The sequence below is a fragment of the Papilio machaon genome, chromosome W (genome assembly GCF_912999745.1).
Source record: "Papilio machaon chromosome W, ilPapMach1.1, whole genome shotgun sequence".
Classification (NCBI taxonomy): domain Eukaryota; kingdom Metazoa; phylum Arthropoda; class Insecta; order Lepidoptera; family Papilionidae; genus Papilio; species Papilio machaon.
Window position 1 is genome coordinate 7,344,702 of NC_060015.1, and position 20,606 is coordinate 7,365,307.

Here is a 20,606-nt window from a genome sequence, read left to right on the forward strand (position 1 = left end):
ATATAATATTATACATTTTATATTTGAGATGTATGAGACATACTTACGTTTATGTCCCTACTTAGGCCGAAACCGACTCCAAAATAACAATAATTATACAATATAGACATGTTACAAGAAAGAAGAGAACTTTCTTTAGAGTTTAGAGGGTTTTTGAAAGAGAGAAGAAAGAAAGAAAGAAGTTTTCATGTCATTATTTTGTTTCTTTTTAGTGCATTTTGTTTGAGATGGTTTTTTATGGTACTTTTGAATGCATTTTGTTTGAAATTGTTTTTTTATGTTACTTTTGAGTGCATTTTGTTTGAGATTGTTTTTTATTTTCGGTAGGAGGTAGAATAAATTTTTGCACACTGGTAACCCTAAAAACATATGCGTCCCATGTCAATGTCAAATAACTGCCATGAAATCCTTGAACTATAATTAGCAATGACATGCATATTTAAATGTAAAAATAATTATTGTAAGCAAGTCCACTGTCACACACTTTAAAATCGTGCAATTTTTATTTATAATATTATTTTTTAATACAAATAAGAATAAAACTAATTGTTTGTAAAAAAAAACTAACAAATGCTTTGACAACTTAAATTTATTACCTACTTAAGCTATGGTACATTTTAATTACACAAATATTTCATTTTGTTAATGTGATAATTAGCATTCTGATAAATGTTTAATAATACATTTCATAGAAAACGGGGTAAAAATTATCCTATGTCCGTGTTGATGATAGACTGCTTCGAAATGGACTGTATTGAATGAAACTGATTTGCAAGATAAGAATTTACTATTAAACTATGTTATTACAATAAAAAGTACACGGAATTTACAGTATAAATCACACTTTGAGTCCCGCACTGAATCACTAAGTCGCTGAGGTACTGCTTCTTGCTTGCTGGAGAGAGAGCTGCCCCGCATGCCCGCCACGTCGCCGTATATATCAGATTTCTTGAGGGGCTTAGCTCGAAGAGGGCTTTAGTGCGCTTTGACGTTGTGGGCGGGGCTTACATGTGGCGCCACTTCCCCCACCACGCTTACTGCCCTCTCCCCTCTCACCGCTTCGTTCCCCGCAACGGGCATGGGGGCTTAATGACATGGGGGCTAATGCCGTAGCTGTCCGTAACATTCTCCCCCCGGCGTAGATATCGAAGCCTCTTCTGGAGTCGGGAGGACAGCTACTTTTCTGACTGGTCTTCTGAGCAGCCCACCAGATGTCTTTATCTCGACGTTCCTTACTACTCCGTCGGGTCCCGGGAACGTTCTTGTAATGATTCCCCGAGGCCATACATTACGAGGAAGGTGACCGTCGGCGATGATAACCATATCGCCTGGCCTCGGGCTAATGTCCTTTGTCCTTCCTGATTCACCTCTGCCTCCGCCAATAAGGTCGTCAGGGTGTCTTCCTCATGTTGTTTTTCTTTAAGCGTACTCTGGAGCGGCGGTTTAACGGAACGCACTAAGCGCTCCCATGCTCCTCCTTGGTTCGGCGCTCCCGGTGCGATGAATTTCCAGTCGAAGCGACGAGTAAGTGCGAATCCCCGGAGTGCCGGTTCCCAATCCGCTGTTGCCTGGTAGATCTCCTTGCTCGCCCCTCGAAAGTTCGTCCCGTTGTCGGAGTAGACGACGCGCGGCCACCCGCGCCGCGCTGCCATCCGCCTTAACGCCATTATCGCTGAGTCTGCCGTAAGACTATAGACTAACTCTAAATGTATCGCGCGAGTTGTTAAACATGTAAACAACGCTACCCATCTTTTCTCACGACGTCGGCCGATTGTTACTATTAACGGTCCGAAATAATCTACACCCATATATGTAAATGGCCTCGCGTACGCGCCTAATCTTTCCGTTGGTAAATCGCCCGTTACTGTCGACCGCGGTGTTGCTTTTCGCACTTTACATAACATACAACTTCGTTCAACTTCGCGTAACGTCGGTCTCAGTCGGGTAATATGAAACACTAGGCCTAAATCTTTCCCTACGCGTTCCTGGTCGCACCGCCATTGTTCCGGTGTAGTTCGCTCTGCGATCTCCCTATATCGTGACGTACAATTCCTTATCCTGACAGGTACGGTTTGCGAAACTGTCCATAGTCGTACTTTCTGAGCTTTAATTCGATGCTCGGTCTGAATCGCGTCGGCTAATCGAGCCCCTTTTAAACTAGCTTGCAGTTCTAAGCGCGGTATACTTTGTGCCTTAATCGGAGCTACCTTTTCTTTCGCGCCTATTAACGAAACTCTAAACGATCCGTCCTCGTATTGCGTTAGCCAGTAGGCCACCGTCGCGAATGCTTTGTCGCTCGCGTCATTAAATATGTGCAATTGGCGTTCGACGACTCCCCCCGTAGATGCGTAACAGCGCGGCAGACGAAGTGTTGCGGCTTCTCTTATGGCGTATAACCCGCTCTGGAACTCTTCCCGCGCAGATGGTGGTTGTTCGTCGTCCCAGCTTACCAATTTCATCGTCCAAAGATCTTGTAATTGTATCTTCGCAGTCATCGCACGCTTATCGGTAGTTATACTGCTTAGCGCCTCGGATTTGATTGAGTTCCAACTCGCTAAAACAAAGCCGGCGTTCGCATTCACCTCGATGACTTCCCTCGTGTTATTCTTCACGTCATCTTTCCATGGCCGTCCGATGTTGTACTGACCGTCGATCTTGCGAACCGTATCGTTGAATCTTTTTAAGGCACGTTCTTCCAAATGACGCGGTTTTGTGATAAGCGATATACCTAATGAATCGATGTCGTACCGCCTCTTTAACAATGCGTTAATCTTGTCGTCTTTGTTCGCGCGGCTTCTGTCTTCGGGTCTCGGTGAGTAGGTCGAGCGAATGTGAAGTACAGTTCCGTGATCTTCTTCACTTACTCTTCGCGGCGTTGACCCCTGTATCACCCAACCGAGTAATGTGTTCGCCGCGATAGGCTCGTTGCGACGTCCGATTCGTATATTACGCGATATAATTAAGTGCCAGTTGTCTGCTCCTATCAATAACTTAGGCTTCGCGTTTGTAAAGCAGACGTATTTTGGCAAACCGTGTAGGTGACTTAACTGCAAATATTCGGTACTCACGGTTTGCACCCCGACGGCTAGACTCGTCACTGTTCTAGCCTTAATTTCGTGTGAATTTTCTTGTCTTTTTCCTCTAACAGTAAGGTTGACGATACGACTATTCGGGTGATCGTTCGTCGCCGATACACAGCGGATGCTAAGTTTACGCGTCGGTCCATTTGCGCCTATTTCTCTTGCCAGTTGCTCATCTATCAGAGATATAGTCGAACCCTCGTCAAGAAGCGCGTAGGTGGCTATCTCCCTGCCTTCTGGTCCGCGTATCAGTACCGGGCACACCTTTAGTAAAGCTGATTCGCACATCGCCGACGTTGACGCGACGAGCGCAGTTTCTTCGGTCGCGCTGCCCTCTTGTTCTGTCGGCGACGCCCTCTCGGCATGTAAAAGTTCGTGATGCCGACCCCTGCATTCGTTGATACCGCATCGCTTTTCCTTACATGCGAAGCGTCGATGCCGGCCCCGTAAGCAGTTGAAGCAGACTTTTTGTTCTTGCGCCCACGCCCATCTTTCTTTAACACTCATGTTTGACAGCTTCGTGCATTCTTTTACGCCGTGTTGTCCGCCGCAACAGAGACAATGTTTTGTCTCACTCTTGACCGGTGTAGTGGTTAGTATAGTTGCTTCTCGTGGCTTCTCACGGCGCGACGTTGTCTCTGTCTTCACAAACGGTGTTGCGGTGTAGGCGTGGCTTAACGCGCGGTCAGCTTCTCTCATCAGGAATTTAGACATGGTCACGATTTCCGGTTCTTCGATGGTGCCAAAGTCTTCGGCGTAATCACACCATCTCGATCGAAGATGCGGACTTAATCTTTCGCTCACATATCTCACTAACATAGGGTTACGGAGATACCCTCTGCCGTCTACATTGCGTATTATACACACTATGTTCTGAAGCTTAACAGCGAAACTATTCAACTCTTGTGCGGTTTGGCCGAGCCTCGGTAGGCGTCTGAGATCTTCTATTGCTCTATCGATAATCGTCTCCGTTCGACCGAAGCACTGCTCCAACGTCCGCATTATTTGTCGCGGATCGCTTTCCGTAAATAACAAAGCTGATACTGCGTCTCTAGCAGCGCCACGTAAACAGACACGTAGTCTTCCCATATTCTCGGCGTGTGTAAAACCGTATAACTCCGTTGACTCTTTCATCGCGGTTTTAAACGCGAGCCACTCCACTGCCGATCCACTGAATACGGGTAACTCCTGAGCTTGTTTTGAAGACGCAGGTCGGAGCCTTGTCATCTTTTCTAGCGCTTCTGCTAAGCGTTCTATCCCTTTTTCTTTGTTCCCGGGAGTCCTCGAACGCGATCTATGACGATACGGCGACGGTAGCCTACTTTGTTCCCTACGCGTCGGCGACCGATCATTTTGATACGACGTTAAGTGGCGACTCTCTCCCGGCGCAACGTCGCGATTTGTATAGTGCTCACTATAGCGGCGTTCGTTCTCCTCTATCCCGACCCGTGCGTTTATTCTACCTAATAGCGCAGGTTCAAAATCTAGCCCTATTCGTGAGCTCTGCGCTATATCAACGCGGTTCGCGGGTTGCGGAAGCGGCGAGGAGGGGGGCTCCCCCCGTATGGTATTAACATTTTCTACCCATAACGAAACACGGCTATCTTCTAAATCGTTCGCGGCAACTACACTATTCGCTTCAATCTGCGCGACGTCCCTAGCTAGCTTTTTCTTGACTAATTCCTCTTCGAGGTCAAGACGTTTTCTCCTTATCTCAGCGAGTTCCTTTGCGGCCCTATATTCCATGTCTCGTAACGCGGCGTTCGAACTCGCAGTAGATCTAACCGACCGAGCTACATGTGCATAAGCCGCGGGCCCTTTTTCGACATTACGTCTCACCGGCGTTGTTTCCCCTAACAATAACTCACTCGACGGATTATCAGTCATGGCGAGCGCGTCGGTTCGCGGCGCGGTTGAACTCGCCTCCATCGGCTGCGGGACGAAGTCGGTATTGTACGTAAATACGGGCGCGGGCACGGCACCGGTGCCGGCACGAGACAAGGCGTTGGCGGAAGGCGACGCGGGCGTGTGATCGAACACGTGTACTTCGACGGGCGCGTTATCTTGTTTCTTCATGCTTCTTGTTAGTGGCATTTTATCCCTCGTTGCGGCTTCCTATCGTCTCTAAAGAGACGCACGCAATGGTTGCCGATCCGCCAAAAGGCGTTACCAGACAGTTACCGTTTGTCACCGTTAGGTGGTAACGATCTGGCCGCGTAAACGCGGTTTTTGAAACTAGATAAGACGTTCGTCTGTTCTAACTATTCGATAATTCTTCTTGCTTGATCCGGCGTCGAATGACCAAAGAACTGTTGATGATAGACTGCTTCGAAATGGACTGTATTGAATGAAACTGTTAACTAAACTATGTTATTACAATAAAAAGTACACGGAATTTACAGTATAAATCACACTTTGAGTCCCGCACTGAATCACTAAGTCGCTGAGGTACTGCTTCTTGCTTGCTGGAGAGAGAGCTGCCCCGCATGCCCGCCACGTCGCCGTATATATCAGATTTCTTGAGGGGCTTAGCTCGAAGAGGGCTTTAGTGCGCTTTGACGTTGTGGGCGGGGCTTACATGTGGCGCCACTTCCCCCACCACGCTTACTGCCCTCTCCCCTCTCACCGCTTCGTTCCCCGCAACGGGCATGGGGGCTTAATGACATGGGGGCTAATGCCGTAGCTGTCCGTAACAGTCCGTTTCCTGGTTCTAAGCTACCTGCCCACCAATTTTCAGTCAAATCGATTCAGCCGTTCTTGAGTTATAAATAGTGTAACTAACACGACTTTCTTTTATATATATAGATTAGTTTTTAGGCTGTGTCAATTCTATTCAAAATCAATCAATATGGCCTTAATTTTCTCGTAATATGTTTATTATTGTTTATATTTGCCTTGAAACGTAGTAATAATACAATTTAAACTCCTTGGTTAGGTCAATAGTTCGATTCTTTGACGAATGTATTCCAGATTTGCTTGTTTGCTTGGCAGAATTTTTATTTGGGACCCGGTTAGTAAATAAGTACTTGGCATGCATTTAATTTAATTATACTATGTACTTAATTCTCATTAAATTAACAAACTTAATAATGCCCTTCATATCACCTTATTTAGTTAAGGTCACCACAACTTTGTACATTTTAAGGAAATGTCCTTACTAACTAAATACGCAGGTTGTAATTTATTTTTTTCCTACTTAATGTTGGTAAACAGAAAAAGTATCATCTGCATGTATCAAGATTATTAATTATGAAAAGAAAAGATTTATTTTTGTTTTTAATAATTTACTTTCAATTGTTTTCCTATGATAAGATAAAAGGTATATTTGTGATTTTTGGTTGTTGGTATTACCGCTAAAATAAAAAAAAAACAAAATCAGGCAAAGATGTTTATCTGGTACAGCCGTTACGAAATTTCTTACATCGGATAAGGACTGGGGATTAAGGTCGAGGCACACCCGGTCGGATTACATCTTAATAATACCAGTAAGGCATAGAATCGAACGCATTGTACGAAACTTTAGTGCGTGAGTGTCCACTTGACAACATATGAGAGATAATAGCTAATATTGCACTTCTGCAACGAGCCATTGTCAGATTTAAAAAGCATTCTGTTTTTAAGCCCATTGTACGCGCTACAATAGAGCTGGCGCATTTTAAAGCCCGGTAATGCCTTTCTACAAGGATGAGCTTTTTTACGGCACAGATGTTACAAAACAAAATAATAATAATTAACATGGAAACTGCGAAAAAATTTACTTATATCAGTAAGCAAGATTAAGTTTTTTTTTTAATTCCGATGTCTACATAGAATAGCAAATGTTATTTGTGAAACTACTCCAGTGACATTTGTAATGGCGGAATGATCCAAGGGCCTTTGCCCACCCTCACGGATGAACTGAAATAACAATAACGGAGACGTAGAGAGAAAATATTTGTTGTAACAGGAAGGCGCAGGAAGGGACGACTGGTGTTCCGAGATGAGGTGATGAATATCTATGTATTATTAGCTCATTGCTAAGTAATTTGAGAGTATGCCGAAATTTGAAAGGCCGACCATATTTCTTAAAGGGCTATTGTATTGAAAACTTTTGTCGCATGAATTTAAAACTGCATAATATGTAGGTTCATAGATTTATACAGAGATAGGTATGATATATACAAAGTAAGTTTGACATTATGTTATTTTCGAACTTGCTTTTGAATTTTTTTAGAAGATGCGTATCAATTGCTTCACCAAATAAATGTGGTCATGTCTAAATTGTTTATGTGTTTAATTTCAATGAAATATGAGATTATCGCGCAGCAAATAGAAATTAACCATATACAAAATAAGATACAAGTTAATTAATTACAACGTTAAATTACATCAGTAGTAGAATTTATGGTGCCGACAATATTCCACAGATAATCAACAGGCAATGTAACTACAGATTATATTTAACAGTTGGTGCGGTACAGTGCGGTGGTGGCACGGGGCAGCGGGCACTATCTTAAGAGCGTCAATGTAAACACGTCGGGCAGGCGCGCCGCGGTCAATATCCACCGCAAACAGAAGCTGCGCGTTTGTCGTGCGGAGCCGACGCACCGCACAAGGGTTGAGAAACTTTCGAGTACCGAGCGACGTCGACAGCCCTACTTTGTGCATTTCTAGCAACAACTATACCTATGACGTACAGTGCAGTCGCGTACATCACTATTGTACCTACTGAATACCAACGCATTAACATGTGGGCATAACTGTACATCGTTGTCTTAGTGTTATCCGTTAGAATTTTTTAAGTGTCACGATCATTATCAATATCAGCATGCATTAGTCCATTGCAGTAACATTCTCTGTCTACACCATAAATTTAAATCGTCTAAGTGCATGATTGCCATATTTAATTCGGAAAAAAAGGAAAATCGATTTGTTACTTTCGATTCCGACATTGAAATATTTATTTCAAAAAAAGTATCACAAATTGGAAAGTTGTACAAAAGGATAATAGACGATAGCATCGTTATATTCGCAGGTTATTCAAATTTTATATCTAAAAGGAAGTAATGATTATGTTAAAAGTTACTTATCTTTAGTTGATAATCTTTTATTTCCTTTCTATTTCAATGTATTAAATTAAATATAGCTAGCTCTATGTACATTTTTATGCCCTTCAGGTCTGTCTAACATTGGAGTAAATAATTAAAGTCAAACGATTTGTCTTTCTTACAGTCAAAGTAAAAAACCTTGAACGATTTCGAATACAAAAGGTTCAAGCAAAAGTGAATCTGTTTAACGTATCTTAATACTAGCTGTGTCCGCAACTTTGTCAGCGTAAAATACTGTCTTCTGATGGCATTTATAATTATTTAGGCTTGTTATTTTCCTTGAATTTATAAAACACTAGCTGTCGCCCGAGAGTCCGTCCGTGCGAAATAAAAAAAAAACATTATTAGTAGCTTATGTGTTCTTCCAGAATGTTCTACATCCGTGCCAAATTTAATCCAGATTCGTCAAGCCGTTCTGGATATATCTTGTAACAAACATCCATCTATCCAAACATTCGCATTTAAAATATAAGTAAGATTAGTCGGTTTTAATCATAAATAATTATTCAACAATTGTTAGCTTTAACGTAATGATTGCATCGTGCAACCGCCTCCGCAAATAATAATAATAATAATAATAATAATAATAAATCTTTATTGTACATTTAACATATCTATTTCATTATAACCTTGACTCCTTTACTAGGTTTCCCTGTATTAAAGGAGCCAATGACTTCCCTTATATGTTCAATTGTATGTACAATTTTTGAATTTAATGAACATTTTAAAAACAAAAGAGAAAAAGTAAACCAAAGTAATATATGTGTGTGTGTGCGTGTGTGTGTGTGTGTGTGTGTGTGTGTGTGTGTGTGTGTGTGCGCGCATGTGTGTCTGTACTGATGTTGATTTGTGTTCGCGTGTATGTATGCGTGAATGGGTTTTTATGTGAATATGGATGTGAGGAGTGTGTGAATAAGTAGCATTGTTAATCATTACATATCAATGTTTCGCAATCGTTATAATCCATATCTTCTAACCATTTCTTAGTTACTTTCCTCATATGAAATGATTTCAGACCTCTTATATTATGCTTCTTATTAACAGCATTATATAAATGTGGAGCCTGGAACTTAAACTGTCTTACAGCGAGGGCACTTTTTACAGTTGGAAGATGGAACATTTTAATTCTTGTACTTTGCAGTGATGTCATATTCATTGTGTTTTTATGTAGTCGTTTTATACATTCAAAAATATATGTTTTACGAATACTTAAGATCTTTGCTATTTTATATAGGTTAAATGGCGGCCACGACTTACGAACTAGCGTTACTAAAACTAATAATAGGTAGTGCAGCTCGGCATAAGGTGACATAGCCCAGACGCGGCGACGCCAACTTCTATTGTCATATGAACGTTGGCAACACACCATCAATTATCTCACACATGACATTTGAAAATCAATGTTTTAATAATCCACCTTGAAGAATCAACGTTATCATACTTCTTACTAATAGGTATTATAAACTAGCTTTTACCCGCGACTCCGTCCGCGCGGAATAAAAAATAGAAATCGGGGTAAAAATTATCCTATGTCCGTTTCCTGGTTCTAAGCTACCTGCCCACTAATTTTCAGTCAAATCGATTCAGCCGTTCTTGAGTTATAAATAGTGTAACTAACCGGCCGAAAGTTGGTCGTAATAATTTAATTAGGTCCGTGATGACCGGCGGCTGGCGCAGGTGCTCCATTCCTTCAGCTTTTCTTAAAATTAATAAACACACCTACGCACAGACGTTATGTCTCTGTAAATCTGTTCTGTTATTGTTCTATGTTCTCTGTCTGTTCTGTTATTGTTCTATGTCCAGCAGTAGAATGACACAGGTTGATGATAATGACGTTTTATTATTTGTTGGAGCGAAAATTTAATAAGGACCTGGTCAAGTCTAAGGAATAAAGGCGGCAAATTGTGGAGGGCACGTCCAACTAAAATCGTCGTGTCTAAAATTGGCCAATATTAGATACGACATAATGGATTTATTTCATGCTTCTGCATAATAACAAACATAATACTTTTTAAATTTAAAATGATTTTTATCCATTAGTACTATCTAAAGGCACAAGTAAAGAAACTATTAGTAGTAAAATGATTAGTTTATGCGCGTAGTTGTAGCGTTGGATTATGTGGTGATCAACGCTAGACAACTACGGCTCGAATCGAATCAGGAACATAAACTGCGACTTTATGTGAACACCGCGCCAACATCATAACCCGAATAGTGATGTACCACGGTAACAATTTGTTAAGTCAGGACTATAAAGGCATTTTAAAAAGGCACCAAGAGAAGAGTAATCCAATGGAAAGATGTTTACACAACAGATTAAGAAATTGTAACATATTGACCTACATTTAAATATAACCAAATCGATACTTGAACAATTTATACAAGCTTTTTAGTATCAAACCTCTTACTAGAGTTATTTAAAGTTAAATTGATGACAATATTGTATTCTTGTGATAATGTCCCTTTCTATTATGACACTTTAATTTCAATAACTCTACTGATTAGAATTTGATTAATTATAACCCCTACCGGGAGATGGCGTAGAACAGACGTCGCTTGTGAACTCATGTGTCGGAACCCAAGAATACTTTGACTCGCTACGACAGCGGAGTAAGTATAACCCAGGTTCTTTGTCTTGGATTAAACTGTATAAAAATATCAAAACAAAGAACATCACATCACTAGTATGGTCTGAGAGAATGTCGTTGAGGATCAATAACCGAGCAAGGACCTGGCTCGATTTATAAATAGCCTCGAACTTCACCTCGGCCGCTGCCGTATTCCGTGGGCGAAAGTGTTAAAATACCTCCCGTCGCGTCACAAAAGCTTGCGTGCTTAGACACGAAAAGACGGTTTAAATAATACCATTTATACAATATCATCTGGGTGACATAGATGAATAAAGATTCCAATGTACGGAAATTATTGTTATAGTTAATTATAGTTCATTTGTTAATTCTTCTTGATTCATTACTACCATACAGTACCTAGGAACTTATCTCCATGTTTTCAGGTTGGAATTTTAAGGATTACGGTGTTTTTATCGATGGAGCAACTCTATTCGTGTATTGTTTTGCGATCAAACCTTTTTATACCGATTGTTGGGAAATAGGATATCAATCTTTTTATACAATTATTTTAGTACACACTTTAACATATGGATAACTTGATAAGGTCCAATGCAATCTGTCGTGCACGGATCATTATAAAAAATGAAAACAGTTTCCTGTAACTTTTATTACAGTTTTCTGTTTCTATATAAAATAAAATTGTTGATATTAAAAACAATTTTCTATATGTTGTAAACTTTCATAATATTGAAACATATTGTCATCCCTCTTTTTACCTTTAACAAAACAGAGATAATAATATGTTTTAAACTGGCATTTGATCTCAGAAACCCACGATTAATGAGGTAATACTGTAAACTAAGAGAGCTACTTCCTAAGGTAAACAGCGAGAGTAAGTTGATAAAGAGTGCAGTAGCGGAGAGTGTTGTCTGTACAAAGGATATCAACTCAAAATGTAGACAATGTGCTTTTAATGTTATTAATACTGTTGGTAACTTACTAAAGACACAGGAAGGAGGTAAATAAATTATAAATAAACTTAAATCCACGTTAAATTAATAAAAATCTACCCTAAGGGAACTATTAGAGTCGGACAGCATTAGGTATATGTCCCGGAGCTTTTTTTTTCATAGGGGAATGCTTTATGCATACTCTTCGTCTCCGGAAGGGGGGGAGTGGGGTAGTTTTGTGGGATTCTCTTATTGGAAGCATACTAAATACCTCTGTTCCTCTCACGAGATACCAGTATATTACCAGAGTATTACCAGTCATGTGCTTAACTCCTAAGTCACCGACTGACTGATTTCCAAACTGATTTCTCACAGTAAAGAAGTATTTAGTAGAACTTTTTGACTGAGATATTTGAATAAATAGATATATATATATATATATATATATATATATATATAATACTAGATTTTACCCGCGTCTCCGTCCGAGTGGAATTAAATAATTTATTTATATAGCCTATGTTATTCAGTTATAAACTAACTATTTAATGGTGAAAGAATTTTTGAAATAGGTACAGTAGTTTTTGAGTTTATTAGTTACATACAAAAGTTCAAGTTTTTTGTTCGTTTTTTTTTTGTATTTCAGAGTTAATTCATATTAAATTAACTACGAAATCTATGTTTTCCTTACTCTAAAAATAATAGTTTTTTCGTTATGAAATTTTTCTGTCGTATTTTTTAACTCAAAAAACTACAATTTTAATGTTTTTTTAATAAAAGAAAAAGATATAAATAGGTTAAATAACTAGTTAAAAATTTGTATTCAAGTGACAACACTTCAATTCCAGGAATGAAATCCTTCCTGGAGTTGTTATCAGACGTGAAGTGATAGCATTTCCGCGTTTGGTCTGACAAGTGTGCATGTCAGAGGCTTTAGGGTAGGGGAAAACGATTATTAAGTATGATAATGCGTAAGCTTACTAATTTGCTACACTTTGGCGGACCGCCAGCGAGTCGCCTAGTTGCCTTAACTTAGCTCGGGTCGTAAACTTGATTAACGTACGTTGGGAAGAAATAAATGGGAAAGTCCGAAATCATATTTATGAGAAACAAGCTTATGCCCGCGACGCCATCCGCACGGAGTTTAAAAAAAACTTTACAAGTAGATAATGTGTTCTTGCAGATTATGTTCTACATCTGTGCCAAATTTCATTAAGATCCGTTGAGCCATTCCGGAGATACCTTCAAACAAATAAACATCTATCCATCCATCCATCCGCATTTGTAGTATAAGACAATGGAGTAAACATCAGTGGATCACCAGAGTTATCTGTCTTTAAACCTTACATTTAGTTTCCTAGTCCAGTAATAAGTATGAAATGAATTCTGGTGAGCTATTTTTTCCCGCCTTTTAGATATAAAATAATGAATATAAAAAGTTACCAAAGTCAGCGAGCTTGACGTCGCCCATCTCGCTGAGCAGTACGTTGGCGGCTTTGATGTCGCGATGTAGTTTGCGCTCTGAGTGCAGATAGTCGAGACCGCGTAGCACCTCGCGCAGGATCACCGCGATATGCATCTCCTCGAAGTTGCCCGCCTTCATCAGGTCCAGCGCCGACCCACCCCCCAGGTATTCCATTATTATCCATAGCTTTGTTCCCTGGAACATGGAAACAAGGCGCTATTAGTGAAATATTATGACCATTGCATTAGTAAACGTATCTTCATCAAGACATGGGGACGTATTTAAGGTTTATATGGGATGGGACAGAGTAGTATTTCAACCCGTCAGACTGAGAAAAGGCTAAGGCAACTATGATTTCAAGAGAATTTTTACGCTTTGTGAAGGTTGCTACTGATGTCTTTTTTTAATGTAGTGCTTGTTCAGATAAACGTTCAACTTCGTATAGCAACAATTTTTGGTGGTCAGAGCAATTACAGCTCAGGTACTGTATACTACGCGATAGCTTAAACAATGGAATCTTTTGCGTATCAATAAGGCACAGCATTGAATAAACTATTTTAAATATAAATGTACTATTTTTTCCCTGGCAACAAATAACAGAGTCATAAACACGTCCCGTATTTGCTCGATAACGAGCTATATACATAAAACCTGTATTAATTAAAGCTGAAATAGGTATCGAAAACAAAGGAAGTTAATTAGCAGATAACACGACTAATGACGAATGGTAAGGGACGGAAAACAAATTCTTATTCATTACTTTTCTTATCAAACTTAAATAAACGTGTAATTTTAATTGGGAAAATTCATATTCGATAAATTTAATTTTGTTATTTAAAGGCGCAGAAACCTATATATATATATATATCAAACCAAAAAAAAAATTGTGGGGAACATTATTTCCTTTTTTGACAAAATTAAAAATCATTTCAACAACAATAGTTAAATGAGCAATTAAATTTTCTAGCTCTCGGCAGAAAAATAGACATGAAAAGAACAAAGGCTTTGTCAAAGTGTTGATCCGGTGTAATTAATGAAAATAAAATGCAAAATTTTTCTGCTGTTTTTCAATCAAAAACTAATATGTATATATTTTTAATTTTACTTGAAAATAATTTATAGAAATATTTTAAACCTAATTTAAATTATATATCCATACGAACAATATTCTCAATATATTCAAGTTCAATAAATAAGAGATTCTCAATGAAAACAGATGTTAAAATATCACAAGTATCTAAAAGCATTACAATAAACATGATATTTGCTATAAATCTGGATAAAGTGACATTTCGTTGCAGAGTTTCCGAGTGCGACAAGTCTAGTCTCCTCTAGTCTCTTGTGCAGCACGCGCCGCCCTCAGAGACCCGCTCCTCGCTCACAGTATGCAATGAATGTTAATGTCTTACCAAGGCAGAGACCATCAAAATTAATAAATATAGATTCATCGATGAACGAATCTCCTATTATTGATTTCAAAATCCTTAGTAATGAAACTTAAAAACGAAAAAAGATGTATACGTAGTGTTTTGTGTCAACATTGCTGTCAAACTGCATTTAACCAGAACAAAAACTATTTACTATTTTTGTGCCGGGAATGAAATATGTAAACAAATCGCACTAAGCCAAATTTTCAACCTTCCTACACAAGAAATAAGGTTGTAAATTGTTTAATTTTAATCCATTGAAAATGTTTAATGTACAGCGCGTGTACGATTAATTTTCAACCTTATCTTAAAGTCAATAAAGACTTGTTTGATTTAATAGCAGCTCTCAATTTCTTCACCAAAGCAGCGGGCAAGCGGATTACGTTCAACAACCATTAAGTTATTCTCTTGATATTCACAGAAAATTAATGTGTAGATAGACATATGTAGGTATACAACATGTTTAAGTGCATTGGGGGATGGTGTTGCTCGCGTCCGTAGGAATTACTTGAATGATACCCTACACGTGTCCCCTGGGTTGTGCTAAACGAGCAACAAATCTCGGTGGTAGGTTCGCCGCAGGCTTCAAGGTTACCACCCATCAAGCAAAGCCTCGCCGCCAAGCGACTTCTGTCGCGTTCCGGTGTGATGTTTGGTGAAGCCTTATGGGGGTTGGGTCTGGGCAGTTGCAATGCGAATGATGACCGGGTATGATACGCTATATATTGATGGGTCGGGTGCTTGAGCTCGGAGGGTAGCGGGATCCGAAGCGCGGTTCTCCGCTGGCCGACCGCAGGTAGTTGGGGGCCCAAGTAGTGGGTTAGCCACTCACGAAAGGCTGCCCCGCCAACTGTGAAAAATCCCAGAGTGGCTTCATCGTGCCGATTGGCGACCGGGTGAGAGGACCCGATGGCGATCTCTGGGGGGGTTCGGGCGTCCCCGCAGTCTCCGTGTCAAGCCCCCATCGGCACATCATATCTGGCTGTGTTATGGGGTTATTGTAGCATTGCCTCGCTCAACTTCCTTCCTCCATCCATTCACTCCCTCCTCATGGCCAAGCAAAAAAGAAAGAGTAAGAAATTACAGCGGATGCACTTCCTCTCGCTTAAAGTGCACTTCACTAACATCAGAGGAGTGCACTCTAATATCAATGCGGTCCACCACCACCTCGAGACCAGTAAGCCGCACCTACTCTTTCTTACGGAAACGCAGATTCGATGTCCCACAGACGCGGCGTATCTTGACTACCCAGGTTATACTATGGAGCATAATTTTCATCCACGCGCAGGAGTTTGTGTATACGTCCGCAGTGACATCTGCCTCCAGCGTCTGCGTCATTTGGAGGACCCCACATTTTCCACAATCTGGGTTATGGTGGACACAGGCATCGAAAAGATCGTTTATGCCTGCGTCTATCGCGCACACAGTGGTGACCAGGAGACGACTCGGCTATTTCAACAACTCAGTGAGGCCGCTGATAAAGTCCAACACCGGTATCCTACAGCGCAACTTGTCTTTTTGGGGGACTTCAACGCTTATCACCAAGACTGGCTGTTCCCATACCAGAAAACCGACCACGCTGGGAAAGAAGCGCGAAATTTTGCGTCGTCGTTCAACCTGACCCAGCTCGTAAAAGAAGCGACTAGGGTACCTGACGTAGTTGGTCACACAGCTAATTGCCTTGACCTTCTGCTGACTACCGATCCAGACAGATACGTTGTAGCGGTAACTTCACCCTTAGGAACCTCTGACCACTGTCTGGTGAAATCTGTGTCGTCTTATTCTCCCCCAGACCGTGATATACGCGGAGTTCGGCGAATATGGCAATACAAGGCAGCAGATTGGGACGAGATGCGTCATTTCTTTGCATCTTATCCTTGGCGGCAGGTTTGCTTCTCTTCTGAAGACCCGTCGGAATGCGCGGATGTCATAACCGATATGGTGCGTCAAGCTATGGAATATTTCATACCCTATAAAGACGTCCCCATTGGTGGCAAAGCTCGGCCATGGTTTAACGCAGAATGCGCGGCAGCTGAAAAGCGCAAACATTCGGCGTATCTTGCATGGTCTGAGGCTCGACAGCGTAAATTACCGGATTTAGCTGATAGGAAGAGAGCCTTTAACCAAGCCGCCAAGTCTTACAAAAGGATTTTGCAGAAGGCTCGCCTGAGTCACATCAATCGCATTGGCGCAAAGCTCTCCAGGCAACCCTGCGGTAGTAGAGCTTTTTGGTCCCTAGCTAAAGCGGTAGAGGCGAACTTCTGTAGGCCCTCACTACCACCGCTGGTAAAACCCGATGGTACACTAGCTCACACGGCAAAAGAGAAAGCGGACCTATTTGCAACCCTCTTTGCCAATAATTCGCGGCTTGACATCGGCAATGCTCAAACACCCTCAATCCCCTGCTGCGAGACGATTATGTCGGAAATCCGCATTAGGCAGAAAGAGGTCTTAAAAGTATTGCGTAGTCTAGACGTGAACAAAGCCAGTGGACCGGATGGAATACCAGCTATTGTTCTTAAGACGTGCGCGGCCGAGTTGTCTCCAATTCTGACACGTTTGTATCGCCTCTCGTTCAAAGCTGGAAAAGTGCCTAAATCCTGGAAGCTGGCTAATGTGCAGCCCGTGCCTAAAAAAGGCAGTCGTGCCGACCCTGCAAATTATCGACCCATCTCAATCACTTCTATACTCTGTAAGATTATAGAACGTGTATTGAACTCCCGCCTCATCGCGTACCTAGAACAGAATGATCTCCTCAGCGACCGACAATACGGATTTCGCCGAAATCGGTCGACAGGAGACCTTCTAGTGTATGCCACTCACCTAATTGGCGAGGCCCTAGAAAAGAACGGGGAGGCCATTGCTATCTCTCTCGACATCTCAAAGGCTTTTGACAGGGTTTGGCATGCCAGCCTTATAAGCAAGCTTCCAGCCTACGGTATATCCCCTGGTCTGATAGAGTGGATAAAGGACTTCCTGAGTGAGCGATCGCTTCGCGTCGTTGTCGACGGTTCTTCGTCTGACACTATGGCGACTAATGCTGGTGTTCCTCAGGGTTCCGTTCTCTCTGCAACTCTTTTTCTGCTGCATATTAACGACCTGCTCATTCCCGGTATCTTTGGGTATGCAGATGACAGCACAGTTATAGAGAGATATCTACCGGTAGGTCGGACCAGTCGAGATCAAGTACAGTCTGAACGTGAGGCCATGGTAGAGCGTACTAATCGCACACTCGAGGCAGTCTCATCTTGGGGACAGGCCAATCTTGTGCGATTCAACGCCGCCAAAACACAAGCGTGTGTATTCACCGCCAAAAAGAGCGAGTTCACCCTAGCTCCCACTTTCCAGAATGTGTCCCTCGAATTCACCAACTGTCTGCAGTTACTGGGCGTCGAAATTTCGTCGAATCTTAACTTCGGACAGTTCATAGAGTCTAAGGCGAAGGTAGCTGCAAGGAAACTTGGAGTCCTTTCAAAGGTACGGCGGTACTTTACACCGGGACAGCTTTTGACTCTGTACAAAGCACAGATCCGGCCATGTGTGGAGTACTGCTGTCATATCTGGGCAGGCGCAGCAAAGTACCAACTCGCGGCACTAGATTCAGTGGAGAGGCGAGCCAAAAAGTTGTTCGGTGACCAAGACCTAAATTTAATCAGTCTTGAACACAGGCGTAGAGTGGCTAGTCTCTCGGTATTTTACAGGCTGCATTTTGGGGAGTGTGCGCAGGAATTACACGACATAATTCCACCAGCACCTTTCTACCATCGGACGTTCAGACATACGGCTGGAATCCATCCTTATGCAGTAGACGTGCCGCGCGTTCGAACGAAAAAGTTTGAATCATCGTTCCTTGTGCGTACTGCTAAGGATTGGAATAAGTTGCCGGCGTCAGTTTTTCCGTCCAAGTACGATGTGGGGGCCTTCAAGAGTAGAGTGAATAGGCATCTACAAAGCTAGCGCGTACCATTTTTAGATCACATCTTCACCTCATCGGGTGAGATCGTGGTCAAAAAAAAAAAAAAAATCCATTTAAATAATAGCGCTTAAGTCAGAGCTTTTGGAATTAGCTAAGTTCTTAAAATGGAATGAGATACATTGATTAATATTTCCTACTAAATTTTAACTTTTTCACAAAAATTATACACCCTCTGGATTACTTTCCACAGAGGATCAACTTTAATTGGGTTTAATTTACTCATCAACACAAAATAAATTATTAATATCACAAACAATAAAATATAAAACATAACTACGCGTATTTATCTTTTCACAACATTTTTTCACACTTTAATTATTCAACTGTTTTACTTCTTCTACTATTAAGCACGGCTTCGCGTTACGACGGCCAGTACGACCTCCTTGGCAGCGTACGTCTGTCGTGCTACCAAGGAGGTTCGATGAGCATCAATGTCCGTTATACAATAGTCATCTTTCTAACTGGTTCCTACTTTAAGTATTTTAGTCATCTTAATTATCTATTTGAGATCTATTACAGTCTACTACCAAAATAGACTAGAATTTCCTTTTCACGTATTCTCACCATTTAATATAGTACCTGTTAACCTGTTACCAAATACTTTTAGGGCAACCGACTAGCCTGACATGGAATGTTATTTATATTATAAATGCGAAAGTTTAGATGGATAGACGGATGTTTGTTGGAAGGTTCTCGAGATCGGTTCAACGGATCTCGCTAAAACTCAACATAGATGGAGAACATAGTATGGAAGACATAGGAACACATGGCTACAAAATAAGTTTTTTTTTTTTTTTTATATCCGTGCGGATGGAGTCGCAGGCGACAGATAGTCGGTTATAATGTCTCATTTCTTAATGTGATATAAATTTAATGGAACAAAATCGTCTTTCATAATTACTATATCCAAACATATATGGCATGTATGTATACCATGTGTGTAATGAAATGGAATGCACATTCTTTGATAGCACCCCTTTTTATTGTAGTAAGGTATCCCTACATCTGTCTGGCTTGACTCGACGACGTTGTCTTTATTTACTTGCTCGAGGCGCAGGCCACACAAAAGAGTGCTGGAGCACAATGATGCCATCTAACGTGATCAAATGTACAATGCCCCAACATATATCTTTTTTTTTGTATCGGGGCGAAATCTTCAATAAGATACCCCGCCTTTGCTATCTTAGTTTCATAAAAGCTCGACAAAACTACAAAAAAGTTTCAAACTAATGTACAAAATGTAACTAAGTATTTAGTGGAATAAGATAGTCGTGGCTTAATTTTTATTAAACCGACGCTGCGAATTCTAGTGTCAAAGGATTAAAAACGTTATGTTAGGCGTAATACAGCTGTTATTCCAAACAGTGGTTACAAGGAACGGTAGATTTAATGTATTAACTTTTTTGGGCCTGATCGACCGTGAACCTGGTCGATTTGATACGCACACGCCGCCCTTCTTCCTTCCTTCGCTCACTCTAACGAACTTTATGCTTTTCGAATTACGTGTTATCCATGTTGTGTACCTTTATTTTCCTTGCGTATAGTTAATTATATGATTGTATTGTTTTTTTTCTTTTAATATAACAGACGCTGTTTTGTAAAGTGTGTGTATTTATTTCCTATTGGAACCCCAGCCCTGTCGTATTAAATTAGTATTTTTATAAATGACAAAGTCAATAGATCAATTTCCAAAAGTATTTTGTCATAAGAAAGCTATCACTGAATACCATAGGATATATTTATTACAAGATTAATTTAAATTTCACACTGATAAAGTCACATGTAAAAGCTAATTAAATCTTAAAAGGATGATCACATAGCTGGAGACATGGGCATTACATAGTATGTAAATAATATTTACTTTTAAATACTATAATACTAGATAAATTAATTTTTTGATGTACTGGAATCAATGTAAAATATTTATTTATATGTTTTCCTCTTTAAAATATTAGGTCCTTACATATGAAATTGGCGTTTTGTATGGGAGGAACAAAAAGTCGAATATTTTTTAATATAATATATTTAATTAATCAAAGTATGAACCATTA

General features: G+C 40.6%; 1 protein-coding gene across 1 annotated transcript; it reads right to left on the reverse strand.

The window, feature by feature from the left end:
• Nucleotides 1-1,235: 1,235 nt before the first annotated feature.
• Nucleotides 1,236-5,174, reverse strand: LOC123723049. The gene has a single exon (XM_045685589.1). It carries the CDS (start codon nucleotides 5,172-5,174, stop codon nucleotides 1,236-1,238), a length of 3,939 nt encoding a protein of 1,312 aa, XP_045541545.1.
• Nucleotides 5,175-20,606: the final 15,432 nt, after the last annotated feature.

Excerpts from the sequence above, each read along its gene's own strand:
- LOC123723049 (XM_045685589.1), bottom strand. The coding sequence starts at position 5,174 with ATGCCACTAACAAGAAGCATGAAGAAACAAGATAACGCGCCCGTCGAA.